Source organism: Rhinopithecus bieti, unplaced genomic scaffold (assembly GCF_001698545.2).
Source record: "Rhinopithecus bieti isolate Rb0 unplaced genomic scaffold, ASM169854v2 scaffold_72467, whole genome shotgun sequence".
Lineage (NCBI taxonomy): Eukaryota > Metazoa > Chordata > Mammalia > Primates > Cercopithecidae > Rhinopithecus > Rhinopithecus bieti.
The window spans coordinates 177834-202799 of record NW_016826821.1 but is presented as its reverse complement, the minus strand read 5'-3'; the positions used below and the strand labels follow the sequence as shown (position 1 = coordinate 202799).

The following is a 24966-nucleotide window of genomic DNA, read 5'->3' as shown; positions in this document are numbered from 1 at the left end:
ACATTTTTTGGTATGAATTAAGTTTTGTTTTACAAAATGTAGTAATAATTGCTGTGTCCTAACAGTGGTGCAGGTGTAAAATAGCAAAATTATAGACAGAAGATTACTAATACAAAAATAACAAAAAAGAACTGTTTTCCTTAAAGAAAAAGTGATGTGAAAATTGCTTTGACCAAAATTTTTTTTTACAAATCACTTACAGAATGTATCACTTCTAACAATTATGAACATAATCTCAACAGCACAATAGCAAAAAAAAAAAAAAAAAAAAAAATCAGATAACATACCTTGCTTAATTTTGCCCCCGAACTGGTCTTCCAAAAGCCCATGAACCACTAATTTATAGATCATGGCTTGAGCTCGTTCAAGATCAGCTAATCCCAATGCTCTCTTTATGGGTGACCGCATGACTGCTCGCTTCACCATGTGTCGCATCAAGAACTGCAGGGCTGCTCGCATCTCCACGTCTTCATGAACAACTGGAGAACTTGCACAGTCTGAGTTGTGGCCGTTTTCAGCCAGAACTTTTGGTATCAGCAACAGCTCAGCATATTTACTACAGCCAAGAAGGGCACTAAGTGATTTCATAGCACCGAGGTAAAGATAGGACAGCTGGACTGCTCTGATTTCTGACTGGGCTACGTCATGGTTTTTGGACACATGTTCATGATTTTTTCTTTTCCCTTCTGTTATTTGATGTTGGGATTCCACACTTGGCAGTGTTGAATCTAAAGAAAATGAAGCAATTTCATTTTCTGATTTGGAGCTTGTGGTACCCTGACTTTTGACATCATCAGATGTTAGGCCTGTTCTCATATCTAAAGCGGATTCACTCTCAGGTTTCTGCTCAACATCCCCTTTCTCCTCGGATTCATGTCGGTGTTTCTTCTCATGTCGCTTGGTGCTCTGTTTCCCCATGTCTTCGTGAATGCCAGTCAGATACGTTAGGTCCAGCAGCACAGAAGCCGTCAGGCCTCGGAATCGCGCCACATCAAACGGCAATGGTTCACAGGGTTCCAGATTATACAATGGAGTATCACTAGGCGACCAAAAAGTTGGGAAGCTTTAATAAAGATCAGAATGACACAGGAAGAAGCAAGTGAGGGAAAGACAGGAGGAAGGTACGGAAAATAATGCAGACAAAATAAGGTGCATCATGTACACAATACAGAGAATAATTTACACAAACTAATCATTACAAACACAGAGAAAAATGAGTCTACTATGAGAAAATGGGGAGATGTGATGCTAAGTGCAGAAGCAATGAAATGTGCATGTGCTTTCAAATAAGAATATTCACTAATATATAACGTATGTCAAGAGTTAGCAAACTTTCCATAAGGGGCCAGAGAGGAAATATTTTAGACTCTGCAGGGCACACGGTCTCAGCTACAACCACTCAACCCTGCCATCACAGTGCAAAAGCAGCCACTGATATAACTAAACAGATGGGTGTGGCTGTACACCTTTACTTACAAAAACAGGAGGTTTGTCAGATAGAATTTGATGTAAGCTAGTCAGAAATTTTGTATAATAAATCTAGTTTATAAATGGTTATTTGTAACTTATTTCAGAGAGGACTTCATTTCATAAAAAAGTTTACTTTGTAGTCTCAATTAATGCCTCTATAGTTTAAGCCAAAATATAATTACATATTTCCTGATATTGGCAAGAATTTTCTGAAGTTTAAGAATGATATAATTATACAAAATGTAATAAAAAGCTTTTGCTAGTATAAAGTTTTATTGTTCTAACCTAAAATCTTGGTTCTATACTACCTTCCTAATCATATTTTCCTCTAGGCTCATTTTTCTTGTTTTATTAATTTACTTATTTTGCTATATTGTATGCATCTGTATTTTTTTTTTTTTTCTCTTTTTTTTTTTTTTTTTTTTTTTTTTGGAGACGGAGTCTCGTTCTGTCACCCAGGCTGGAGTGCAGTGGCATGATCTCAGCTCACTGCAACCTCTGTCTACTGAGTTCAAGAGATTCTCCTGCCTCAGCTTCCTGAGTAGCTGGGATTACAAGTGCGCACCACCAGGCCTGGCTAATTTTCTGTATTTTTAGCAGAAAGAAGGTTTCGCCACATTGGCCAGGCTGATCTCAAACTCCTGACCTCAGGTGATCCACCTGCCTCTGCCTCCCACAGTGCTGGGATTACAGGTGTGAGCCACCCAGCCCCGCCTACTGTATGCATCTTAACAAGGCATCATAAATCCTCTCTGAAACAAGGCAAAGAATGAGAGGAAAGGTAGACACTTCCATGCCACTCTGTAAAGTTGTCATTGGTTTCTTAGCTTGGTAGAATGGAGAGGAAGGTAGAGTCCATTAACCCCTGAAATTGTGTGTAAAGTTTATGTACATGTATTTTTTGGCTAAGATGATCCATAGCGTTCACTAAATTCTGAAACAGTACCACTCCCAAACCACAAAGAACCACTATTTTAGATATTGTTCTGGCCAGGCTCAGTGGTTCATGCCTATAATCTCAGCACTTTGGTAGGCCGGGGCAGATGGATCACTTGAGGTCAGGAGTTCAAGACCAACCTGGGCAACATGGTGAAACTCCATCTCTACAAAAATACAAAAATTAGCTGGGCGTGATGGCGGGTGCCTGTAATCCCAGCTACTCAGAAGACTGAGGTGGGAGAATTGCTTGAACCCGGGAGGCGGAAGTAGCACTGAGCCAAGATCGTGCCATTGCCCTCCAGCCTGGGCAACAGAGCGAGACTCCATCTCAAAAAAATAAATAATAAAATAAACTAAAATTTAAAAAGATATTGTTCTATGTCATATCAACATGTAACTTTACAGGAATCACACTGGGCAGTATAATGAACAATTATATAATATCACCAATAAATCCATATTTTCAAATGATATAATTATGTAGAATCATTAGATAAATGAGTCTCCTTATCAAAGAAGATACTTGACAAGATGAGTATCCGTTATCCAAAATGCATGGGATCAGAAGTGTTCCGGATTTCAGAATATTTTTCCCCAAATTTTGGAATATTTACATTGTACTTACCAGCTGAGCATCCCAAATCCAAAAATCCAAAATCTGAAATGCTTCAATGAGCATCTCCTTCGAGTGAAAACCCGAAACTTTCTGAGCACCAACATGATGCTCAATGGAAATACCCACTGGAGCATTTTGGATTTTGAATTTTTGGATTTGGGATGCTCACCCTGCATTTCCTTGTAAACATAGGAAATCTGTACTTTGCACAAATCCTCTCTGAATGCAAACACATCTAAATGCTTTTAAATACCCTGTTTGAGTCAAGTAAATGTAATTTTCACATATTCAAAATGTTTACATTAAGAGGACAGAAATAAGTGGTTTTATAAAAGGAAGAATACTTAAAATACTGATAATGCAAAGCCTAATTTCAGTCCATCAAACATTCATATCCAATATTCAGAGCCTTGCAACCATAAAATGCAATGAACAGATTAGCTGGCTGGCTTTTACTATGCCAGTGTGTAACAGAAATGATCAAAATGCAAAAGCCAAATGAAAATTGGAAGAAGAATCCCACTTAAACATATAAACTAACGAGCTTACCATTTTTTCCCCAAAACAAAATGACTATGTATTTTTAAAACCCACTAGTATTTCAAAGAACATGAGTTTAGGAAATTATCCTTTAAGAAATTACAGTACGAACACCTAGTTGCACGAGAAATATTTTTAAAAGTTAACTGGCAGCTCACCTAAAATACGTAATTACTCACTGTCGACAGGCAATGGTCTATTTCACCATTATATACTCGTTTGCTAAAAGTATAACTCAACAGATCATACCTGATAGTAATTTCTGCTTCATCCCATTGGACCTTGGCAGACGTGCTGCCCTCTTTGACCACTCCCAGCAGCGTGGCATGGCGCCCAGTTTGCTTGTGAACACACCGACCTCCAACTCTAAGACCAGCATCAACTCCTCCTATCACAGCCAGCACAGGCCACACCTCTATGCAAAGAGTCCTCAGCTGCAGCTCTGAGAGGTCAGCGAGGCCATGCCTAGTATGTTTACCTTTCTCTTCCTCTTTGCTCTCCTTCTCCTCTCTCATTTCATTTTCCTCTCGGCTCTGAACCGAGCGGCTTTTCTTTAGCTTCTGACCTGACTCTTTAATACATATCTTAATTTTGTGCAGCCTTTCCATCATTTTTTTGTTAATGCAGTAAGTCCAACGGTCTGTTCGGTGAAGGATACGGATGAGTTGAATAGTGGCCTCAGCCAGCACTGCTGCTACTGGACTACAAATAGGGTCTCCTGGAAGTAAGTCTCGGGGTGTGCCACGCATCTGCATATCACAAATTTTCACCTATATAAAAGTAAAGAGGGTGAAAAACATATGCTATTAATAGTTTTTCTTAGACACTATAAATTCTAACATGTAGAATCCCATGTTGAACTAGTATTTGGGTCTCTTCATAGTTGTGAATTATATACCAACTCACCCCCAAAGAGTAAGGAAATGTTACAGACACACTGAAGTTAGTAGTAGTATGGTCCACTGGAATAAGCTGCCCTGTTTAAATTTCCTGTAACTCACGAATTCCAGAGATGCTAGGACAATTTGAAAGATGAATATAGAGACCAAGCCTTATGTGACTGACTCAATTTAGTCTAAAATAAGCCTTAAGGATATACTCTTTCTCATCCTCAAGACTCTAGAATAATGAATCCTGGACATTTTACATTGTTCAAGGGGTGCAAAAGTAAAATCATACATCTGAACATTTGGAATAGTCACAATCTGGATACACATTGCAAATAAGACACAAAAGTTAAAAGAGCAGCAAAACTTGGCTTCAAGTAATAACTTTGTATAATCTTAGGAAATTATTTAATCATTCTAAGTCTTAGCTTTTCATTTAAAAACTGACACTAATAATAGCATCTGTCTCCTACAGTTAAAGATTAAATGAGATTATGCACATAAAGTGCTTATTAGTACAGTGCCAGTCACACTGTAAATGTCAAAAAAAAAGTTAACGACTATTAGTATTGTGTTTCTCAAAGGTGCTAAAATTTATCAAAAATGCCTTCTAGACAGAATAAATTGATTGATACATAGTCTAAGGCTGAATGAATCTCTTCAAGGTTCACAGATGGCAGAAAGCACCAGGCCATCATTGGTTAACTGCATTAACCAATACTGAGAATATGTTTATAAATAATACTAATGCATTTAAAGAAACATGTTCTTTTCAGCATAAGTAAAAATAACATGAAAATTTGAACCAGAACATGACAGAAACTACTTTGGGCTGCAAACCTACATAGGGCAAGGGATGATATCAGGCACTGGGCTGCATCTTTACTTCATCTCCAGTTCAGTTTTGGTTGCCTGGCTGTCCAAGAAACAGTTCCCAGCTAGTCTTAAATTATAATTCCTTGACATTAAAATATGTATTTTAAAACACAGAAAAGGTAATTTTCTTTGTTAGAATTTACCAGGTCCAGCAATTTCATTATGGAAATATTACACATGATATAACTTGAAAGCCTTCTACTACATAATGGTTAGAAATTCTCGAGACTTGACTTAAGCTGTACTATGCATTCGCAAGTGAAAGGATGGAGTAGGGGGGAAAAAAATCCACCCACCAGCACAGGGAGATCACAAAGTTTTTCTCTGCCTGGGTTTTAGATGAGGTGAAAAAGAAAGTTTACAATGGAGGGTATCCTATTAATACTGTTGTCATGAAGTTCAAATTCACACCATCTACAACACCTGAAAATTCCCCCAGCTGCATGAAAGGTAGTTCCTCATTATGACTAGAACTTCTATTATTCAGCTGATAGCATCTTATTACATTTAAGATTATGTCTAGATTTCTCTCTCATATCCATAATTGCCAATGAATTAGATTATCCCTAAACTAGTTCCTATAGTTCTTGTGACTGTACATATGTTTGAAAGTTGACTCACTGTATTCAAATTGCCAGAACATGAAATAGTGTCTTAATATTAATACATCATAAAGTCCATTTCTGAAAGTAACCTTCTTCTAGAAGAATGGATTACCTAAGTCAGGTACTTTTAATGGCAGAAGAAACAGCTTATTATATTTATAAACTCCATCTGATGCTAAACAATAAAGTAACAAATATTCTTAAATAAAGGTTTGAGACTTCATTACCTTTTCCCCTGGATTGCTACTATAGAACATCACACATGGGTACAACTCTGCTGCATCCACATCTTCAAAAGCTAATTTGGGTTCCTACAGTGTGGCAGTGGTGAGGAAAAGAAAAAGGAAACAGAAATTTTTTAAATTGACAATATCTAACCACATTAGAACTGAAAGCTTTTACGAGACAGGACAAAAGTTACCAGATCAAATTCTCAATTAACCTTGCTAACCAAGAAAATTCTACATATAATAAGTTATCATAATGTGTTCATCTGTTTCAAAAATCTTATTGGCATTTAACTATCTTCCTGTTTATTGTTAATAAATGTTTTAAGAACCAGAAAGTATTAGAGAGAAAGGAGAGACGAGTAGATAATCTATAAACTGAATAAATGGCACTTAAATAACCAAGTTGACTATAAATAGAAACAAGAAAAATGTAATGCTTGTGAATGGGTGTCAGTACCTCTCCATTTTTCCCAAAAGAAATGGTCCTGGCTTCCATGTCTAACACACAAGTAATGAAATCTCCTTGAGTAAAGCTGGACAATGTGAGAGTCTGTTCTCCATTGTGATAGAGGTTACCACTGTAGGCCCTATACAGCCACATATCCGAGGTAGTGCGGTGGTTAAAGTCATGTACTGGCCAGCGAGAAACTCCAACACATGTGCCTTCATTCCCTCTGTTTTCCTTCACAATATAAAACTAAAATAAAAGTGGGATATTCATTAATACTCAAAAAATATATTTATATACTATTAACTGCATTAACCAATACTGAGAATATGTTTATAAATAATACTAATGCATTTATGGAAACATGTTCTTTTCAGCATAAGTGAAAATAATATGAAAATAATCGCATCAATTTAGAAAGATTTTAAAACAAACTTATTCTTTATCTTGCAGAATATTTAGAATAACCTTTGAATATCTATAGTATTTAAAATAAGCAATTCTAACCTACAACTTAATAATGAAGCTGAGGAAGTATGTTTAGTCCAGAAATTAATGAAAAATTTTAACTCTTTACATATAGATTTTAACTACTCTCTTGCATATACTTTGGTTTAGAAAAAGAGTTAATATGGCAAGCCTGAGACTAGGTGTTTTGTTTTGTTTGTAATTTTCTAAAGAGATGGGATCTCACTCTGTTTCCCAGGCTGGAGCATAGTAGCATGATCATGGCTCACTGAAGCTTCAAATTCCTGGACTCAAGCAATTCTCCTGCCTCAGTCTCCTGAGTAACTAGGACTACAGGTGTACACCATCATGCCTGGCTAGTTATTTTTTGTAAAGATGAGGTCTTGTTACACAGTCTGGTCTTGAACTCCTGGCCTCAAGCAATCCTCCCACCTCAGCCTCCCAAAGTGTTGGGTTTACAGGCATCAGCCACTAAACCTAGTGTGACTACTACTATTTTCAAAAAGGCATGCTTGCAACACTGGTCTTTGGCTAGTATCTGGGAATTTGACTAGTAAAGTTTCTTACACTGATTTAAAGAAAAAACAAAATCAAAAAACTTCCCTTAAGTGACAAACATGACTCACTGACCTAGAACATTTAAACAAACAATGTGGTCTATGCTGAATACTTGCTTTCCTTTTGGGAGTATGAAATTTTGGTACATGTCAGGTTGAAGGTGTCTACGTGACCAGCCCCCATTAAAAACCTTGGGTTCTCAATCTCTAATGGGGTTCTCTAGAAACATCACACACATGTTATTTTTCTTGCTGGGGAAAGCTTGTGCACTTGTGCTCATGGGAGGGAGAGAACAGAAGGAAATCTGTACATGGATTCTTCTATACCTCACCTGTGTCCTTCCCTTATTATCTGGGTATATCCTCACTGCAGCATTATAGTAAGTCTCCGTCATGAGTGTATCAACATGTGGAGTCTGACGAGTCCTTCTAGTGAATCTCTGAATGTGAGGGTGGTCTTGGGGACTCAAGACTTAGCAGTGGCAGCAATGAGATTCACTACAACAACCCTGATGCATTAGAATATAGTTAAATATTGCTGGGGAAAAAGAAAGAGACGAAAGGAAAAGATAAAACTCTGGTACCTAGGTGGCTGTGGAGTTACACATAGTGTGAAACAGAAGGTGAGCTGCTATCTGTTGTGAAGGGGAAAAGTTACCTATCAATTTTTAAGATAAATCCAACCACAAGAGAGTTGGTTTGCTACCCTGGATGCTCTTGGCCTTGCTAGCTAAAGTTAGGAAAAAAGAGCAGCTTAGGTAAAAACTATGCTGTTCTTTCTTCTAGGAACAACTTCTTTCCTGAAGAGAAAGGGCCCAAATATTCCCACAAGTGGGCTTTAGATGAACCAGAGTAGAAAAATTAGCTTGTAGTTGCTCTCTCCTCCAGTGGGAGGGGAAAGGGTTCAAAAATCCCTGATAGCTTTGAGTGTGGGTGTAGTGGCTCACACCTGCAATCTTAGCACTTTGGGAGGCTAAGGAGGGAGGACTACTTGAGGCCAGGAGTTTGAGACTACCTTGGGCAAGAGAGCAAGAACCCCATCTCTACAAAATATACAAAAACAAACAAACAAACAAGAATAGCAAGGAACTACTCCAGCTATTTTCTGAAGCTGGGCTGCTGCTATTGCTACAGCAGGTTCTCCCCCTGCCACAATGGACCTTGTAAATGCTAAATTGATTGCTAGAGGTTTGAGTAAACTTAAGATGTGAGAAGAGAGGAAGAAAACTTTTAAAAACAGCTTTGTTTTGTGGCGACTACATCTGGAAGTATGATTTTAAAAAAAAGATGCAAAGGCTGGGCGCAGTGGCTCACGCCTGTTATCTCAGCACTTTGGGAGGCCGAGGCAGGCGGATCACTTGAGGTCAGGAGTTCGAGTCCAGCCTGGCCAACATGGTAAAACCTCATCTCTACTAAAAACACAAAAATTAGCGAGGCATGGTGATACGGGCCTCCAGTCTCACCTATTCGGGAGGCTGAGGCAGGAGAATCCCTTGAAACTGGGAGGTGGAGGTTGCAGGGAGCCGAGCTTGTGCCACTACACTCCAGCCTGGGTGACAGAGCTAGACTCTGTCTCCAAAAAAAAAAAAAAAAAAAAAAAAAAAAAAAATTAAGATGCAAAATGTTACAAACTTGTAACTTCATAAATGCTAAAGTATCATCCTGATCAGAGAAAGCTTCAAAAGAAAAACATATTAGTGGAACACAACTTACTTGCTTTTTTGTCACTGGTGGGTAGATTGGAATTTAAACTCTATTTTAGAAACAAAACAAGTGTCTATAACTGGTGGGTTTTTGCTATGATTTTTTCCTATTGGAGCCTCTGGGAAAAAGGAGATAAAATAAAAGAGAGGCAAGCTGTAGATGGAGATATAGAGATGTGCTTTTAGTTTTAAAAAACATTCAGTGGCTAATGAGTTCTTATAAAATCATACGTCTAACACTTACAGGCTGATGACTTTCTAGCCTAAGTACATATTTTTGAGTGAGTCAATTTGGACTCCAAGATTGGCAAGCAAATAGAGCTTAGAAAAGCCTTGTTTTCAAGGCTGGACTTAAAACACTATTGTCAGGTCCTACACCATCCAGGGTTTGTTTTTGTTTTTAAGAGATGGGGTCTCCTTCTGTTACCCAGGCTGGCATGCAGTGGTGTAAACAAGAGCTCACGGTGGCTTCAAACTCCTGGGCTCAAGCAATCCTCTAGCCTCTGCCTTCCAAGTACCGGTACTACAGGCACATGCCCCCATAACTGGCTCCGTCTAGATTTAACTGCTGCCCCAAAAAGCTCACAGCTTGGAATCCTGAACTCACACATTCTAATTGCCTGGACCTGACTCTAAGCTAAAACCTGACACTGTGTGCTCTAGGTTATTTCAACCCAAAGTGAGTTGTGCTCAGCTAAAAGCAGGCACGAGCTGAATGAACAAAACTCAAAATCTGGGACTGTTGTGGATTTGGAACACTCCCCCTCTGTGGGCCCACAAAGTCTGAAAAACATCTTGGATGCTGGCTGGACTGTCCAGGTCTCTTGCAGGTACCCATGAAAAGAGCTTGATTTCTGGGAGCAATATACTTCCATCCACTCTTTAAGAGACTGTACTTTCAACACCCCCAGGTGACATCCCAACATGTTAAGCTTTCTAGAATAGTTGCAGTTTGCAACAAGGGACTAATCATTTGACTCTGCATCCCTCACCTTTCTCCTGATAACACATACCAATAAGGCAGTTTATTAAATAAAACTGTTTCCAGAAAGAAACTCATCTTTTCCAGACTGCTCACTGGATAAATGATTAGGATGAAAGACGCAGAAGATTTTATAAACCTATTTTGAAAAAAATAAACTGTAACTGAAATTTTGTCCTGGCCAATTCCTAACCTTTCTGGTTAAGTTGTATATGCAAATGTCTTTGTACGAAAACTCTTCTTGCATCCAATCCTTCTGGACAAAAGGTCTAAATAAAATAAAAAATGATTTTAAAATTAAAAAATTTAAAGTTGGAATTACTAAATGGGACACTCAATTTCATACAGAGAAAAAACAAAAACTCAAGACTTGGGAAAATATGGAGTGGGGAGGGCATTAATGATCTGTTTTTCAGAACTGTTCCTAAAAGTTCTCTATCTTCTAGGGGGGGGAAAATCTATTGGGCCAGGTGTGGTGGCTCACACCTGTAATCTCAGCACTTTCGGAAGCCAAGGTCAGGAGTTTGAGATCAGCCTGGCCAACATGGCAAAACCTTGTCTGTACTAAAAATACAAAAAATTAGCCAGGCGTGGTGGCAGGTGCCTGCAGTCCCAGCTACTTGGGACGCTGAGGCAGGAGAATCGCTTGAACCCGGGAGGCGGAGGTTGCAGTGAGCCAAGATCAGACCATCACTGCACTCCAGCCTGGACGACAGAACGAGACTCCATCTCAACAAAAACAAACAAAAGAAAACAAAACTATTTTGTCTTGAAAGCTGCTGTGAGCACTTTAAATTCAAACTGACTGCTGAGCCTCTCATCAAATTTGTCAAGTCTGTCAAAAGACAACAGTGGGTGGCTCCAGTTCCTGCAATTTCCACAGAACACCTCGAGATGTCATCCACACTCTTGAGATAGGAATGATGTCACAGAAAACAAAATCCTTTAAAACCGACTGCTTTCAGACGGTCCCTCTGAAACCAAGACTCAATTTAATTATTCACACTGAACTGGGAGCACAGAGTGGAAGGCCCCATGGGGGCAGGTGACATTGGTGTCATGTTAACCTGTGCTGCCTATTATATGTTCTGATTAGAGATGCCCTAATAATTATAAACTCTTTGTTTCCAAGGGCAACACATATGCCCTAAGGGATTATATTTCTTGTGTGTGCACCTTATCATGATAATACCTCAGTCCCGGACTGGCCAGAGTTGTCTTGTGCTAAAATGATGCCTAATCTACATTTTAAAAGTAAGACAAAAGCTTAAGAATGAAGCCACATGGCTTTTTCAGATAGACCTGTTGGTTAATGAGATCTGTTGTAACTGGCTAAGTCTAGGACCCCCAAAATGCACAAGTGAAGTGAATATTACTGGTCTATCTTATCCCGCTGCATGGGGTCCTATTGATAGTTTTACTGTATATACACCATGCCCAAGAGATAAAGGAGTAGACTGTGCAAAAGGAGGAGTTAACACAACACAGACTACTATCCTTAGAAATGCCTGCTTGCAATGTTGGCCCTTGGCTGGCATGGGAGAACTTGACTGGTAAACAGTCCCCTATACTGATAAAAATTTTACCCAACTGATATAGGCTGGCTTATTGTATCTAGATTGTACGAACAATATGGTTTATGCTAAATACTAGCTTTCCTTCTGGGAATCTAAAATTTTAGTACATGTCAGGCAGAGGGTACCAATATGAATAGTTCCCTATAAAACCTGTGGGCACTGAATCTCTAATGGGCTTTCCTAGACAAAAACATCACACACGTTGCTTCATTTTCATTGCTAGAGGAAAATGTTTTCTGTGTAACTCCTTATGGGAGGGCTATAGCATGATTTTAAACATCCATTAAAAAATTTTTTGAGATAACTTTAGAATTATAAGGGTTACGAAAATAGCACAGAGTTCCTGTATATCCTTCACTTGGTTTCCATTTATATTATCTTACATAATAATAGAACATTTACATATCATGATTTTTTTTTCAGTCTTTCTACACATTTATTATAAGAACTGGGGGGAAAAAAGGACTAAAAGACAAAATGCTAAAAACTACTTAGATTTTCTACATACCTTCCACTGATAGCACCCAGAAGTTACTCCTGTAGATGCCAATCCATATCCTTTCCCTCCACTGCCATGAGTTAAAATCTGTCCGTTCTCCACTAGGCAACACTGAGCTTTCTCTGGGTCAAAGGATACTTCTTGGATAGGAAGATTCTCATCTTCTTCTTCCAACTCGCCCTGCTTCTACCAGAAAAGAAGCTGGGTCAGTATTTTGGAGTAACCCACATCTCAGGTAAGATACATTCTGAGGCTCCTTGGTTTTATTCCACAAATATTTATTATGTATCTACTATGAATCAGTTACTGTGCAGGCCTACAGGAACACAATGATAAATAGAGCATGGTCTCTTCCCGTCATTAGTGGACAGAAGACAAATACATAATGCTAGTATTACAGTGGGAGAAAAACCAAAATTACGTAATAGGTATAGTAGAAACATAAAAGTGTGTCTAACCATGCTTGAGAAGGACAAGGTAATGTCCAAAAGGAGGTGACTTCTAAGTTGAGTCCTGAATGATAAGGCAGTAAGCAGCTGGTCAAAGGAGAGAGGCATTTTAAGAGGCAGTGTGTACAGCATGTGCCAAGGCAGAGAGGTGCAACAGAGTTCAGTGATTTAAAGACAAGCAGTATGTAAAGACTGGAAGATGAAACTGGCAGAAAACAAGTCCAGAGAGAGAAGAAATCAAATCATGGAAAACCCTGTGTGTCCTATTGTTTGAATTTTACTCTACTGACATTAGGGAAGCCCACACAGAATGATGTATACAGCAGATCTCTGATCACATCTGTGCTTTATAAACATCATTTTACCAAGGGTATATAGGATGAAGGCAGAGAGACTGACTAATCAGCTACAAGTTCAGGTAAGAAATAGTAAGGAGGCCGGGTGTGGTGGCTCACGCCTGTAATCCCAGCACTTTGAGAGGCCAAAGTGGGAAGAGCACAAGGTCAGGAGTTTGAGATCAGTCTGGCCAATAAGGTGAAACCCTGTCTCTACTAAATATACAAAAATTAGTCAGGTATGGTGGTGGGTACCTGTAATCCTAGCTACTCAGGAGGCTGAGACAGAAGAATCACTTGAACCCAGAAGGCAGAGGTTGCAGTGAGCCGAGATTGTGCCACTGCACTCCAGCCTGGGTGACAGAGCAAAACTCTGTCTCAAAAAAAAAAAAATTGTGAGGGCCTGAATTCATTCATTCAATGTGCATTTATTAAGCATCTATTCTCTGCCAGGTATCCTATCAGGTCCTCCATATTCAGCAGGGTATTAGGTCTCTGCTCTCATAGAACTTATTTTGGAAGAGAGAGAGAAAAAATAAATAAATAAGATAATACAAAGATTAAGTGATATGTTGAAATTAAAGCAGGTGACATGACAAAGAGTGTGTGGCAACTCTCTAGATTGATTAGGGAAGGACTCTCTGAAGATGAGATAATTGAGACCTGAATGACAAGAAATGTCTAAGAAACATATCTAGAGGTAATAGCCAGTTTAAAGCCCTAAGGAATGAGCAGGATTACTGTATTCAAGAAATACAAGAAGAAGAAGGCAAGTTGCTTAGACTATAGTGAGCAAAGGGGAGAGGATAAGGAACCCTAGATTTTATCCCAAGAATGATGAGAAAATTGGAGTATTTTAAGCAGGGGACCACCATGCTCTGATTTACAATTTTAAAAGTTCATTCTGGACCCTGTGCAGAGAATGGACTTTAGGGCATAACAATGGAAGCAGAGAGAACAGTTAGGAGGTTACTGCATAGTTCAGGCCAGAGATGATAATGGCTTGGAATAGAGTGATGACAGAAGAGATGAGGAGGTAGGCAAATTCAAGTTACATCTTAAAGACAAGCCAACAGAATCTAGAGATTGTATGGACGGAGAAATGGGGGTGAGGAATCAAGATGACTCCTAGGTTTTTCACTTGAGTAACTCACTAGCAGGCTGGGAAAGCCTGGGGGAAGAAACAGAATGTGATTAAACTAAGGGCGCTATTTTTGACATACTGAGTATGAGATGCCTATTAGACATTTAAGTGGTAAGACTAGTAGAAGATGGGGATATAAGTCTAGAATTCAGGAGAAATGCCAGAACTTGAATTTAAAACTTGGGAATCAAGTTTTAAATGAGTCTGAATAACATTTCTTTGAGAAGAAATGGGGATTAACGAGTCTGAATAAGAAATGGCCATATGAGTCTAAATAAGGTTTCTTTGAGAAGGAATGGGGATTAATCCAACACTTAGATTGAATAGAAGAAGAACTTACAAAGGAAAATGAGAACAGCTCATTCTATCAAAGCAGAAGGAGAACCAGGAAAAGTGTGGAATCATGAAAACCAAGATAGAAATTAAGTTAAATGGAGAGATGGATTCACAAGCTATAAATCAATGGAGGCTAGTGACTACATGCATGGGGACATCAGGATAATCTAAAATTCCCAGGAATTTGGGTTTGGGAAACTAGGTGAATGGTGGTGCTTTCAATCAGAAATGGGACAAAAAAAGGGGGGGTGCAGGGAAGGGTTTGAGGGGGAGACATCCAGGCTAGCATTTAAGTTTGGAAGACACTGCAGAGTGATCTTTTAAAACCATAAATCAAAGCATCAACATGCTTTGATTGGTCCCCTGCTTTGGGTATGGATGAGACTGCTGGAAAAGCTAAGGATCAAACTCTGTGGAACACCAACATTTTGGGATGAAGGTAAGGTAAAAGTGGCACCAAAAAAGAGTTGCTTTCAAAAGGAATCAGGATTGGCAGAGAATATAAGAAGATCCAGGAGAAAGCGTTTTGAAAATAACAGAAGGCTAGAGTTTCCAGAAGTAAAGTAAGAAGTGGAAAAAACAGGATACACTATATTTAGCAACAAACACTTATCTTTGTCCTTTAATTTTGCATTTTGATAGAAGATAAATGGTCGGGTTGAAGAAATAAGAAGAAGAAAGTGACCGAAACAAAGTGACTGAAACATGCAGATTACTCTTCTAAGAAGCTTAGTAGTGCAGGACAAGGGAGAAGACAGAGAAGGCTTCACAGATAAAAATGTGATTCAGGAGAGGAGAAATGAGTTAAGCATGGTTATAAGCTGAGGGGAGGGAATCAGTGGAGAGGGAGACAGAATGCTGAGAGAGGAGATGGAATAAATGATAGAACAAGGTGCCTTAGAGGAACAGGCATTCAGAGACAAGTGACAGAATATTCACTTATGCTGTTAAGAAACACCTTTTAGGAAAAACCAATTACCTGTAGTTTTATTTCTTGTTCTTTTTCCTTTATCTGAATAGCATGTTTGGCCTGAGCAATGGGTGTCTCCCACATACAATCGGATAGAAGGGAAAATAAGCGCTCAACAATCTGTTTTATTGAAGAAAAAAGGATAAAATTTGTAAAAAGTACTTTAAGTATTTTTAGAAAAGCTGTATCATGTTAACCGTAATATTAAGTCACAGGTGAAGTTTGATTATACCAGTGTTCAACAGCTACTTTTAGTGGTTATAAGTTAAATACCACTTTTCAGAAGTAGTAACCCATTAGAAGCCAGGCACAGTGGCTCACGCCTGTAATCCCAAGCACTTTGGGAGGCTGAGGCGGGTAGATCGCCTGAGGTTGGGAGTTTGAGACCAGCCAGGCCAACATGGTGAAATCCCGTCTCTACTAAAAATACAAAAATTAGCCTGGCATGGTAGCATGTGCCTGTAGTCCCAGCTACTTGGAGGCTGAGGCAGGAGAATCACTTGAACTCAGGAGGCGGAGGCTGCAGTGAGCTGAGATCGTGCCACTGCACCCACTCCAGGCTGGGCGATAGAGCAAGACTCCATCTCAAAAAAAAAGAAATATTAACTCATTAGAAAGCGGGTCCCATTTTGCCTTACTATTTAGACCTCTGGTTAGGACAAATACTCTCACATATTTCTTCCTATAGAGGTCCAAACCTAGTAAGAAATTCCAGATTTTTCTTTCCTTCTGACCTTGCAGAGTATTCTCTATCCCTCTACTTCTCACACCCCATAACTTATTTTTTACTCTTTCCTTGGGGGTGAAATAATAAAGAAAGCAGTCCTAAAAGTAAATGTTATGCTATTGAATAAAAGACACATTTACAACTGAAGAGACTGTTAAGTACAGATTTGGGTGAATCATTTTGCAAATACAGAAAACATCTTCTAATAACTTTAAAAATAAAAACCTGGGCCATTTGATCGTCTTCTACACCAGATTCACAAGCTGGCAGCACAGCTTCAAGGACATGAAGTGCAAGGAGCCTTGTTCTTAAGTTACCAACCAGAGGAATACCTGGAGGGGAAAAGACATTTTCTTATTATCAATGTGACTTAAATCCAAAGTTAAAATGAACTTCTGGGAAAAAAATTCCTGAGGCTGCTAAACATTTATGGGTGGAACAAACTTGATTTCAAACTATCATCACAAGAATTCTGGATCCATCCTGTACCCATGAATGTGTACGAATATATTCATGTCTATGTCTCAGTTTTTCTGTATACATAATGGAAAAAGCATTGTAAAAAAGTATCTGTGCCAGATACTATGCCATGCTACCCTTTTCACACACATATATTCTATTAATCTTCACAAACTGAACTATAGCCCCATTTTACTACTGAGAAAAATGAGGCTCAGAAAAGTTATGTAACTTGACCAAAGCCACCCAAGCTCATAGAGGTAGAGTTTTAAACAGGTCTGTTAATCTCCAAAGCTCATGATTATTATTCCTTCTCATTGCCTATCCCCGTCCATGCACTGACTGTCTCACAGGGATTGTTAGGGTTAACGGGCAGTAAAGAGACTGTACTTTTCTAAAGTAAGCCAAGGGCCGGGCATGGTGACCTATGCCTGTAATCCCAGCACTTTGGGAGGCTGAAGCGGGCAGATCACTTAAGGCCAGGAGTTCAAGACCAGCCTGGCCAACATGGCGAAACCCTGTCTTTACTAAAAATACAAAAATTAGCTGGGAGTGGTGGTGTACGCCTGTGATCCCAGCTACTTGGGAGGCTGAGGCGGGAGGATCACTTGAGCCCAGAAGTGAGAGGTTGCAGTGAGTTGAGATCACACCACTGCACACCAGCCTGGGCGACACAGAGAGCCTCTGTCTCAAAATAATAAAAAATAAATAAATAAATGAAGTAATCCAAGGTAGAAAATAGGATATTGATACATAAATATGTAATCAAAAATACATATAACTGTAATAAGATCAGTTGAAAATAAATGAATGTTTTTTCTTTATCCTCTTAAAACTTAATATAAGCCTTACCTTATTAAAGGAAAAAAAAAGGAGCAGTTGTAAGTTATACTAATTAAGAAAAAAAGTATATTGAGCATGTAAACATACAAAATACCATGTGCCATAGAAGATTTACGTTATGTTTTGGCATACTTAAAACAGACTAGAGATTATGAAAAGTTCTGGAAATGGATGGCAGTGTTGTTGTGTAATATTGTGAGTTAGCTTAATGTCACTAAATTGTACATTTAAATGATTAAAATGGTAAATTTTATGTTATGTACATTTTACCACAATTTTAGCAAAAGAGAACAAGAAAGGACTGAATGTAATCTATGTAAACAGACCTTTTAGGGTAAGGACCAGGGATTAAGCTTATTGTATAGAATTGTGATAAATATCAAACAATCAAAAGTCACAATCAAGGCAAAAGAAACCACAACATGTTAAGAGAGACTGTACAAATTCAGATCTGCATCCTGATAATCCAAGAAGCAAGGTCAGAATCTGTGCTAAAATATCATATTAAACAGGATGTTCTCTGCTTACTCTTAGTTTTGTAATCTGAACAAAGAGGATGAAGTTCTCTAGATAAATTCCATGATCTTCTCCAGAGCTACATTATTTATTTTCTACCAATTTTTACTTCTGAATTAGAGTTTTCTTTTGATCAAATAGGTACACAGAAAATAAGAAAGAAAAGTCTTCAAATCAAGGTTATTCATAAAGTGTTGCTAAAGTCTGGCATTATCTTAATAAAATACAAGTAATATCTACAAACACTCTAAGACAAAGGCAAAGGACATATACCTGAAGAACATTTCTGAGACGCTATATTTAGAAGCACTTCTGTCCACTTTGGGGAAGCCATTTTTGACTGAATCGCTTTTGAAGATACAACTCTGCGAAGAAAAACTAAAAAATCCCCTAGATGGAGTTCGGCTGCGTGTTGTTTCCTAAGAGCAGCTACAGTGAAGAGACAAGTTTAAGTTACAACCAAGAGCCAACAAGAAAGTCTTATATCATATAATTTACATTGAAACCACAGTAAGCACAAATCTAATTCAAAATCTTAGATTGTCAGCTACTGAATTCTGAAAACTTAAAGAACAGAATGGAGAAAGGTCAGAAAATAAAGCCTAAACCTGAAACATCTTTTACATCTCTGTAGAATGAAAATGAATATGTTATGATTATGATGACTAAGTAAAATAAAGAATTATTGGTGACTAGAGAACAGAACAGCCTAGGAAGAAGTCGAGCTCCTCCTAATTATAATCCAGTTCCCAAGTATCAGGCCAGTCGCAATGGCTCACAACTGTAATCCCAATACTTTGGGAGGTCGAGGCCGGTGGATCACTTGAGGTCAGGAGTTCAAGACCAGCCTGGCCAATATAGCAAAACCCCATCTCTAATAAAAATACAAAAATTAGCTGGGTGTGGTGGCACATGCTTGCAGCCCCAGCCACTCGGGTGGCTGAGGCAGGACAATCGCTTGAATCTGGGAGGCAGAGGCAGCAGTGAGCCCAGATCACGCCACTGCACTCCAGCCTGGGTGACAGGGTGAGACTGTCTCAAAAAAAAAAAAACAAACAAACAAACAAAAAAAACAGAAAACAAACAGATATCAAAAGCCTTGGTGCTGGGGGAATTTTTTTTTTTTTTTTTTTGAGACAGGGTCCCGCTCTGTCATCCAGGCTAAAGTGCAGTGGTGTGGTATCGGCTCACTGCAACCTCCACTTTCTGGGTTCAAGCGATTCCCGTGCTTTAGCCTCCTGAGCAGCTGGCACTACAGGCATGGGTCACCATGCCAGGCTAATTTTTTTTTCTTTTTAAGTAGAGATGGGGTTCCACTATGTTGCCCAGGCTGATCTTGAACTCCTGGGCTCAAGCAATCCACCCGCCTCGGCCTCCCAAAATGTTGGGATTACGGGTATGAGCCAGTGCGCCTGGCCTGGAGGAAAATTTAGGTCAGGACTTAGGTTAGAGATGGCTTGTCAGGATCAAGGTTAGAGATGGCTTGTCAGGAACAAACGATAAGAAAATATCTGAGTTTCCCCCTAGGCAAAATACAACCTGGGGAAAATCAGTCATCTAAAATCTAGGTCTCAGAGCCCAGACAGCCAAGGAAAGGCTGAACCTAGAGAATGGGCAGTATGGTCACAACATCAGGGGTAACAGACTCTAAGGAGAGGATGTTTGGTCAGAAGCTCATCTAAACCACATATATGTGAAGAGAAAAGGCATTTGTAAATAAACAAATAAAAATCTCATCATAGTTCATAAGGAAGAGTAACTACATTCTAATCATATGCACACAATGGGGATTTAATAAATGCTTATAAGTAAAGACAGAAAAAGAGGCTTACATTACCTCTGAAATCTTTCTTCTCAGTTTCTCCACTGGAGTCAACTTTTTTTTCTTCTTCTTCACCCTCTTCTTGCTCCCCTTCTCCAAAAGAGGCCATATGAAGTACACCAGTTTGGGACAATAAATTCTTCAACTGACTACAGAGTAGATCCAACAAGGATTGAACTACTTTGGGACTCAGTTTATCCGCATAGGTCCTATGTGAAATAAAAGAAAAAAATAAGTGGCAAAAACACAGAAGGGCAAACATAGTGCTTAAACACATAAAGCAGAATAGAGGGAAAGGGGGGATTCTAAAATGGAGGAAGACCAGGCCTCATACAGTTCTACAAAGACATCTACCATACTTACCCAGTAGTGATGGCTAGAATCTGGAGCAACCTTGTACTGGCCACTTTCAAAGCTGTGCTGAGCTGGGAAACACCCGTCTTTGGCAACAACTGCAGGGGCTGTCCTAGCATGGTGTCTGTGCCACACAACTGTGACAATACGTTTAGCAGACCAGTGGAAATTGCCAAAGAAACATCTACTGGTTGATAATGAACACTTAGGGCAAAAACTGTAACCAGAAGGAGACGTTGCTGGGCTTCTAAAAGACAAAGAGACAGTTAAGAATCTTCCTTTCAGTAAACAAAATATTAAAATGAATCATTTTCTAAAATATTAATAATAACATGAAACACTATTTTTAATTATTTATTCTTTACCTATAAGTTTATCTACTAATGTTAAACACAAAACATAGAACGTAACTAGTACCATAACCTCAGGGTAAAATGTAACCTATACTGCGTATTTGCATGGACAGTTTACTTACCAATGTGATGCTTGTTTGCTTGAAGGGCTCTTTCCAGGGTAGCAGACAACTGTTGATAAATTTTATGCACAGCTACCTGGATTTCAATCTGAATATTTCTTTTAGCTGCTCTGATCCCATCCTGAATTACACATAAAGATTTACTTTTTCTATTAGCAACAATAATACCTGCTTGCAAAAAGAAGTAATAACATTTTATTTCTAGTCTATGCTAGAGCCTTATGATGGTATTTAATTATTTACTATATTTCACTATCTAAAAGTTTATAATAATTTTTTTTTTCTTTTTTGAGGCAGGGTCTCACTGTATCACCCATGCTGGGGTGCAGTGGTGCAATCCTGGCTCACTGCAACTTCCACCTCCCAGGCTCAAGCAATCCTCCCATCTCAGCCTCCCAAGTAGCTGGGACTACAGGCACATACCACCACACTCAAGCTAATTTTTTGTATTTTCTGTAGAGACAGGGTTTAGCCACATTGTCCAGGCTGGTCTTAAACTCCTGAGCTCAAGCAATCCAACAGCCTCGGCCTCCCAAAGGGTTGGGATTACAGGTGTGAGCCACCATGCCCAGCCTCCAAATTTAACTTTCAATGCTTGATAGTTCTTGAGTCTGCATAATCTTTTTTTTTTTTTTTTTTTTTTTTGGAGATGGAGTCTCGTTCTGTTGCCCAGGCTGGAGTGTAGTGACGCGATCTCGGCTCACTGCAACCTCCACCTCGCAGGTTCAAGCAATTCTCCCTGCCTCAGCCTCCTGAGTAGCTCAGATTACAGGCACCTGCCACCACGCCCAGCTAATTTTTTGCAATTTTAGTAGAGACGAGGTTTCGCCATGTTGGCCAGGCTGGTCCTGAACTCCTGACCTCAGGTGATCCAACCACCTCAGCCTCCCAAAGTGCTAGGATTACAGGTGTGAGCCACTGCACCCAGCCGAGTCTGTATAATCTTTCTATATCCTCACAAAGCAGTTTTTCCTGCCTAAATATGAAAGACATAAAGATAACACTTTTTTTCCCTAAGTTATCAAAGGAATCACACAAACTAGGTAAATGATCAAATCTAAAACGTAAGCTCTTGAAACCCATCCTCCCAAACTCCAACCCCTATCCTAATTTGGATCTATTCCCATCCAAACTGGATAATAAAACTGAGCCAGCAAATAATCTACAATAGTACAATAGTACCATGGCTCACCTAATCTCAACCGCAATATTTAGGAAATGAAACCAATGAGCTATCTTAAAAAATTTAAAGTCTTTGTATTTTTAAACTGAATTATAAATACCAAAAAGCTTCACATTATTAAAGTGGCTTTGTAAAATGACAGTTAAAATCTGTATATACTGCAAGGTGTCACCTACCTGATAGTGATGCAATCGGCCACTCTCTCCCTTGGATCCTGTGTGTCCAACAGTGCCTAAACCAAAACACCCTGCTAGGAACTGCAGCCTCACAGACGTGAGTAGTGTGGATGACTGGAAGCCTGAACTCAACCTGCTTCCTGCCAGTGAGATGCTACCTTTTTCTTCCATCCCAGACAATAGAACGAGGATCTGATGAAGTGCCTCTAAACGAAGCTTGAGGAAAAAAACATATTTTAGAGTTCTTCACTGAACTCAGACACAAAGAAACTCTGGATGCCAAAGACAGTATTTTTAACACTTAGAAAATTCTGACATTTCATATGAATCTATTCTACGACACACATTTATTTTATTATTACTTTTATGAAGATATTTCTAAAATTCTATAAACATACTTCAGAATAAAAAAGGTTAGAGTACAATAGGAAAAGTAGTAGCTTTGGATGTAGGAGACACGGTTTCAGGGACAGACTCTTTTATCTTACTGTGTGGCCTTGAGAAATTCTCTTAACTTACTGAATTTGTTTCCTCATATATAAAATAAGACTAATAATACCTTATCTAATCTATTCACACAGCTACTGTGAAGCTCATAAGGAGATGTACGTGAAGGTTTCAAAACTATAAGGTAGCATTGCTATTGCTTTCTTTATTAAGCTTACATAGAATGAATACTCTTCAGCCTAGGAATGAGAAATACTTCTGAAGTATTTCTCTGTGGTTTTCTTGAACTTCTACCCCTATTTTCCCTAGGAAGACACTCCCCATCACTGTAGCTGATCAGCTTATCCTTCTTCTTCTAAAACATTATTTTGAAATAATTTTAAATATACAGAGAAGTTGTAAAGATGGTACAGAGAGTTCTTGTACACTCTTCCTTTAGCTTCCCCAAATGTTAACATCTTACATAACCATTGTACATTTATGAAAACTAAGACATTAACATTGGTATAATACTATTAACTAAACCTAAAGTAAAATAGTATTAGTTAAAATACTTTGTTTCGATTTTAGTTTTTCCATAATGTTCATTTCCTGTTCCAGGATCTAATCCTATATACTGCATTGCATTTAGTTGCCATGACTTTTCAGTCTCTCCTACCCTGTGACAGATTCTGTCTCTCCTTATTTTTCACGACCTTGACACTATGGAAGAGCTGTTCAGGTATTTTATAGATGTCCCTAAATTTTGGGTTGTCTGATTTTTTTTCTCATGATTACACTGGAATTATGGATTTGGGGGAAGAATACCACATAAAGTGTTCTCATCACACTATATCAAGGGTACATGATTTCAACATGTACCCATCACCAATACTGGTGATGCTAATCTTGATTTTTTATTTTTTATTTTTTTGAGATGGAGTTTCACTCTTGTTGTCCAGGCTGGAGTGCAGTGGCATGATCTCGGCTCATGGCAACCTCTGCCTCCTGGGTTCAAGTGATTCTCCCACCTCAGCCTCCCAAGTAGCTGGGATTACAAGTGTCTGCCACCACGCCCAGCTAATTTTTGTATTTTTAGTAGAGACAGGGTTTCACTATGTTGACCAGGCTGGTCTCAAACTCCTGACCTCAGGTGATCCACCCACCTCAGCCTCCCAAAGTGCTGGGATTACAGGCGTAAGCCATTGTGCCCAGCCAATCTTAATAATTTAGTTAAGGCGATACCTGCCAGGTTTCTGCAATGTAAAGTTACAATTTTATCTCCTTCCCATAGTCTATTTGTCAGAAGCAAGCCACTAAGTCCAGCCCACCTTCAAGGAGCGAAGAATTAATCTCCACTTCCTGCAGGGAGAACTATGAAAGAATTGTGGACATGTTAAAATCACAATAATTAATAAATATTTGGGGGGAGATACCTTAAGGCTATGCAAACATCTTATGTCTCTTTCAAGTTTTGCTCACTCATTTTAGCATTCATTAGTGGGTCTTGATTGCAGCAATTATTTCTGTGAGGTTCTAATCTGAAGCAGATGTCTAATTTAAACTGAGACAAATGGGTCAAAATTGAAGGCTCAGGGCCAGGAGCGGTGGCTCAGGAGGCCTGTAATCTCAGTACTTTGGGAGGCCAAGGCAAGTGGATCACCTGAGGTCAGGAGATCGAGACCAGTCTGGTCATCGTGGTGAAACTCTATCTCTACTAATAATACAAAAAAATTAGCCAAGCATGGTAGCGCACACCTATAATCTCTGCTACTCGGGAGGCTGAGGTAAGAGAATCGCTTGAACCCGGGAGGCAGAGGTTCCAGAGAGCCAAGATCTCGCCATTGCACTACAGCCTGGGCAACAAGAGCTAAACTCCATCTCCAAAAAAAAGAAAAAAAAAAACAGCTCTGATGACCCCTATTGTCATCAACCAGTCTCACCCTAGTTTCTAGGAGACATGTGAAGACTTCTGAGTATACTGTTCTGAGAGATGACAATTTTAAAATGCACTTTTGTCTAGTTCAAACAAAATAATGTGCTGTTCTAGTTAAGAAAGTTATGTTTAGGCCGGGCGCGGTGGCTCAAGCCTGTAATCCCAGCACTTTGGGAGACCGAGGCGGGCGGATCACGAGGTCAGGAGATCGAGACCATCTTGGCTAACATGGTGAAACCCCTTCTCTACTAAAAATACAAAAAATTAGCCGGGCGTGGTGGCGGGCGCCTGTAGTCCCAGCTACTCGGAGGCTGAGGCGGGAGAATGGCATGAACCCGGGAGGCGGAGCTTGCAGTGAGCCGAGATCGCGCCACTGCACTCCAGCCTGGGCGACACAGCCAGACTCCGTCTCAAAAAA

At 39.2% G+C, this 24966-nt stretch overlaps 1 protein-coding gene across 1 annotated transcript in view; it reads right to left on the bottom strand.

Moving 5' to 3' along the window:
• The window catches only part of HERC1 (HECT and RLD domain containing E3 ubiquitin protein ligase family member 1), a 239046-nt gene that overhangs the window by 61770 nt on the left and 152310 nt on the right, over positions 1 to 24966 (bottom strand). The window contains 12 exon segments of the mRNA XM_017863682.1: positions 288 to 1063; positions 3815 to 4335; positions 6161 to 6244; positions 6621 to 6860; positions 12407 to 12583; positions 15641 to 15751; positions 16584 to 16690; positions 18450 to 18605; positions 20014 to 20207; positions 20362 to 20599; positions 20828 to 20948; positions 22187 to 22402. Of these exon segments, the coding sequence (XP_017719171.1) occupies positions 288 to 1063; positions 3815 to 4335; positions 6161 to 6244; positions 6621 to 6860; positions 12407 to 12583; positions 15641 to 15751; positions 16584 to 16690; positions 18450 to 18605; positions 20014 to 20207; positions 20362 to 20599; positions 20828 to 20948; positions 22187 to 22402 (2941 nt within the window).